The sequence below is a fragment of the Myotis davidii genome, unplaced genomic scaffold (genome assembly GCF_000327345.1).
Source record: "Myotis davidii unplaced genomic scaffold, ASM32734v1 scaffold69, whole genome shotgun sequence".
Lineage (NCBI taxonomy): Eukaryota > Metazoa > Chordata > Mammalia > Chiroptera > Vespertilionidae > Myotis > Myotis davidii.
In genome coordinates this window covers 3,260,322-3,265,722 of record NW_006300363.1, presented here as the reverse complement: position 1 = coordinate 3,265,722, position 5,401 = coordinate 3,260,322, and the positions used below count along the sequence as shown (strand labels likewise).

At 37.8% G+C, this 5,401-nt stretch overlaps 1 protein-coding gene across 7 annotated transcripts in view; it reads left to right on the top strand.

Moving 5' to 3' along the window:
* Positions 1-5,401, top strand: part of DDX42 (DEAD-box helicase 42) — a 35,768-nt gene that overhangs the window by 13,020 nt on the left and 17,347 nt on the right. For 6 of the 7 annotated variants that reach the window (XM_006776716.2, XM_015572415.1, XM_015572414.1 and 3 more), the window contains 3 exons: positions 1,153-1,214; positions 2,589-2,625; positions 3,457-3,606. In XM_006776716.2, coding sequence (XP_006776779.1) covers positions 1,153-1,214; positions 2,589-2,625; positions 3,457-3,606 — 249 coding nt within the window. Of the gene's footprint in view, positions 1-1,150; positions 1,215-2,588; positions 2,626-3,456; positions 3,607-5,401 lie in introns of those variants that run through there. The other variant, XM_015572417.1, reaches the window with a different exon arrangement.

Here is a 5,401-nt window from a genome sequence, read left to right as displayed (position 1 = left end):
TCACATGCAAATACAAATATTGTATTTGTTCCCATTTTGTTTTTTTTACTTCAAAATAAGATATGTGCAGTATGCATAGGAATTTGTTCATAGTTTCTTTTTAAACTATAGTCTGGCCCTCCAACGGTCTAAGGGACAGTGAACTGGCCCCCTGTTTAAAAAGTTTGAGGACCCCTGGTAGGGCTATAATACTTCTTTTAAAAATAATTTCTGTTTGTCAGGACCACTTGATTAAATAGGATGCCAGGTTTTTTACACTGGCATTTTTTAAATGAAAGAGGTCAGAAAAATTCATGTTACTTTATAACAAGAAACGTGTGCAGAACGTGTTTAACTTTGGGAGAATTTAATTTTTCTAACTTTGCTATTCACACATAAAACAAAGAATTAATTTCGATCAGTGATTATAAATTTTCTTTGTATAAGAATGTGCCTGTGGAAAATGGGAAAACTACATGCAATTTACTCTATCCACAAGGATTCTGATCTAGGAGGTTTGGAGCAAGCAGGGTGTTGAGCCCCAGAACTATTGGGGCTCAGTCATTCTTTGTTGTAGTGACTGTTCTGTGCATTGTTGAATGTTTAGCAGCATCTGTGGCCTTTATCCACTAGATATTACTAAAGACCTCTCCTTCACTCCTCCTCTTGCCCCCAAGTTGGATGATCAGAAATGTCTATAGACATCACCAAAAGTCCGCTAGGGACAAAATTGTGTCAACTTCTAAACTTGGATTGACAGCAACCTTTCCTTAGCCAGATCCAGAAATCTGCATTTTTTACTATCCCCAATGATAATGTGAAGCAAATTTTCTTACGCTGCACCTTGAGAAAGCCTGATTTGCCTAAGTTTAAGGTCTTTTACAGCCACTGTTAGTTCATTAACTTAAAAAAAAGTGACCAAGCATTTTTACTAATTTTTCTATGCATGTTATAAATTGCAGGTAAAAGTCATCCACATCATGTATAGCCAAGGTTTTATAACATTTGGGTATTTCTCTGGAAAATTGTCAAAATGTAGTTTGATTGCATCCAAATGTAATTGTCAAAATGCATAGCTAAAAGTATGATGGCATTTGTTTGAATCTAAAAATTCTTTGTAAAGAAATTTCTTTTTTAGTTGCTATGATTGTATACATCTTTTTGTTTCATTAGGATCAGGCAGCAAGAGACATGAAGAGACTTGAAGAAAAGGACAAGGAAAGGAAAAACGTAAAGTAAGTTGTTTTCTTCTCCCTCACAAAGATTATATAAAAATAAACTATTGCAAAACCTATATCTCTCAAAATTTATAGAGGAAAAATTAAAATACATAGATTCTTGACTTGAAGCTACCCCTGTATCTTGAATAACATTTCTGCAGATAGTAGAGATGACAAAAGTCTTTAAATTTGCAGTAATTAGAAAGCATTTTTTTTGTAAAATGGTATTTGATGTTCTTTAGTTTTTGTTCATTGTTTTGGGGGGGTTTTTTGTGTTTTTTTTTTAGTAAACTCAAGAATGAGTTACAGTTGGAGTTAAGAGCGCATGATTACTAAAGTTTGGGTTCACTGTTCTGAGTTTTGTTCCATAATTAATTAAAAAAACAGGTAATGCCTATAGGGTTGATTATGAGAAGTAATGGTGATTATGCCATTTAAAGACTATGTATATTGTTAATAACAGTCTAATTTATTTAAGGAGTTAGACCGTGCTTTAGCAGTGAGTCAGAACTTGAAATATATTATTTTCTGGAAAAAGGAGTTCTCCTCTGTCCCTTGCTGAATACACACTCTTAAAGTTTTTGCTACCAGACAAAAGTAGGCATAGTTGGACTTTTCCCTCTGCTTGGTAATCAGTGCTTCAGGCCCTCTCCAAGGTTCCTGTGCCATATGGAGGTTCAGCCCTCTCTTTGGTTCTTACTGTGTGTTCATCCTCTTTCAGTAAGCCTACACTAGCGGCGTAGCTTGCCTTAGGAAGAGTAAGTGCTCTAGATTAGGCAGAACGTTTGATTAGAAAGAGATGGTTGTGGGAACTAAGCAACCACACTTTCTAAAGCTCCTGATAGAGTCAGCAAAGGGACGTTTGTCCCCTTCTCTAGGTGAACTGCTTAGGAGTTTTAGTCTCAAACTTACCAAGAATTGATTTAATTTTTTTTCTGTCTCCAAGTATTTTATAGCTGAATGCAATTACTCCAGAGGTAGGGGACATTAAGAAAATTGTGACCTATTTTAGTGTACCAAAAGCAGGATTTTTTTTTTTAATATAAAATGCTTTTCACAACTGCTTGGTGTTTGTTGTATGGGATTGACAAGGCTAGGGTCCTTGGGTATATATCTTCAGAAGTTTTTTACTCCTTATACCTTGTTAGTAATTGATGTTTCTAGGGGTACCCTAGTACCCCATTCAAAAGAAATGCAAACTGCCACATATAGAGTGAAGTTACACATATATGATGGATGGATAGTTTACAGTGTGCTTATTGCTGCTTTGTTGTTATTAGTGTTGAGAATTCCTGTGCTGTATGGAATTCAACACTAATCTGCTATAAGTATGGAGCTGGGTATGTGGAACATTTGCAGGGAAGTTTGTTTCTCCGCTTGTTTTTCCAGGGGTATTCGAGATGACATTGAAGAGGAAGATGACCAAGTGAGTTCCTATGCAGATTTCTATCTTTTATGTTTACCCCACAAAGTCTACACTGAGGACAAGCTAGAGCTTGCCTTCACTGAAATCGCCATTCCTGAAACTCAGCAGGGAATGTCATTTGACTTGCTCCTTTTCTACATGTGTGACCAGTTGGTAATACAGAGATTAACATGGCCTTCCTCCATGTTGAAGATGGAACTTTTGATCAACTGTGACATCAAAAACAAATATGAGCTTTATTCAGCTTGATTTTTTACAATCCAAACTAATGTGTATTCTCATAAATCAAGAAGTAGAGTAGTATGGGATCTTCTGAGGCCTCTAGCAACATCCAACCTCTACCTCTTTCTAGGGGTTCTGTTTGTGATTTTTATATTTCAAGATGGAACATTAATGACTGTCCTTGAGTATTTTTTTTCTCATTGGTCAGTTATGGGATGGTGAGAAGGGAACCAAAGTGAGCAGTAGCCCTTTCCAGGTTTATGACCCTTCTAATCAGTGGCACCTTCTAAAATTGGATCGGTAAAGCCACAGCATGTGTTCCCACAGCTCTGGGCAGGGTAGGTAGACACCTCACCCCAGGAACGCTGTGCAACAGACAGATTTGTAAGTCTTCTGTACAGTTAAATCATTCTGTAATATTGTCTCACTCATTTCTTCTGATTGTCCCTCCAAGTACTGGTATTGTTAAAGGAATCATTGCTAGTAAAAGTCTTCTTACTTGGTAGGTATTTAAACTGCAATTATCTGGTACGCAGTGTGCACTAATTACAGGAGCAGAAATGTTCCCAGTTGTACTTGGTATGATTATGTTCTTGTGCTTTCCTGCAGGAAGCTTATTTTCGGTACATGGCAGAGAACCCAACTGCTGGTGTGGTTCAAGAGGAAGAGGAAGATAATTTGGAATATGATAGTGATGGAAATCCAATTGCACCTTCCAAAAAAATCATTGATCCTCTTCCTCCCATTGATCATTCAGAGGTATGGTGTTTTTTGATGAATTTGATTCTAGTTTCAAGCCAATAGTTCTTCAGTGTTAATGCTTTTCACAAACTCAATATCTGAGTACTCAATATCTGAGTACTCCTGATTTATACTCCTTATAAGAATATTTGTTCTTTGGGATCTTGTCAGCTCTGCTAAGTGGTTGAAACAAAAAGTAACTGAGTGATTGAGGCTTTATAGCCTATGTTGTTCAAGGTATAGCTAAATTGCTTGTTCACATTTGATTATATGTGAAGAATTTTTTTTCAATAAATTGTACTTCTTTTCTAGACCAGTGGTCGCCAACCGGTGGTCTGTGGACCACTGGTGTTCTGTGAGATCATTTACCCATCTTCCTTTCAAAATGGACCGTTAGGCCAGCATTTATTTTTTAATTGCTGTAAACCTTTACTATTTCTCACAGATATGGAGAAGATAAGAGACTGTTCTTTCAAAGGGGTACCAGGAATTACAGGTTCCTTAAATAAGGAAGAGGAAATGAGGATATCAGTATATTCACTTGGAAAAAAATCAGTATTTCACCGAGGTTAAATATCAGACTAGACCTTTGATACCCTAGTAATTCTAGATCTAGAACAATGGTTCTCAAGTGTGGTCCAAGGATTCCCGGAACGATGTTTTCAGGGATTCTACAGAGTCAAAGAATTTTCATAATGCTAAGATTTTTGCTTTTTGTTTACTGTGTCAGCATTTGCATCAGTGCTTAACCGTTTGGCTGCTGACGTATTTTTTCGGACATATGCCAAAACTGCGGCACTAATTGGTGTGTATGGGGAAGAATGTAAAACACTTTTTATACAGCCAAAGCCGGTTTGGCTCAGTGGATGGAGCGTCGGCCTGCGGACTGAAGGGTCCCGGGTTCGATTCCGGTCAAGGGCATGTACCTGGGTTGTGAGCACATCCCCAGTAGGAGATATGCAGGAAGCAGCTGATCGATGTTTCTCTCTCATCAATGTTTCTGGCTCTCTGTCTCTCTTCCTTCCTCTCTGTAAAAAATCAATAAAAATGTTTACTGCTGCATTCCACGCACCGCCGCAAATTTCGTCCAGGTAGCTTTTCAAGACTAAATATTTCGCTTGGTGTAGATGATGTAGGTTGTTTATATGCATTGTTTTTGTTTGCGAACCATTCCTTTTCAATTTCATCAATAATATTTGAAACAAATTGTAACCTGGTTAGCTTTTTACCCTTATAATTCTCGGAGTATATGATGTAGGCGTTTAACAGAAAAAAAAAGTAGATTTGAAATATGTAATATTATTAGAACAATTAAAAATCGTATGCTCCGAAAACGCAACGTGCTTCACTGGACGCACAAGTTCTAGTGTTTTGGAGCAGCATTATTACGCTCTCCGCAGTCTTGGCATAAAAAAAACAGGAGCGCTATCGCGCTCTTCGCATTTTTGGAGTAACATAAGAAGAGCACGATAGCGCTCCTTAGCAGTCAAACGGTTAAAATCAATGGTAGCTAAAACTATTCTAACACCTTAGCATGAGTCAACAGTGGTAACTAGCCCTGGCCGATTGCTCAGTGGTTAGTGTCAACCCGTGGACTGAAGGGTCACAGGTTCAATTCCTGGTCGAATGCACATATCACAGTTGCAGGCTCAATCTCCAGCCCCAGTCTCTTTCACATCAATGTTTCTCTCTTTCCTCCCACTCTTCCCCACCTCACTCCCTTCCACTCTTTCTAAAAAATCAATGGAAAATATCCTCAGGTGAGGATTAAAAAAGACAGTGATACCAACTGTTCTTGGAGTCAATATACTCT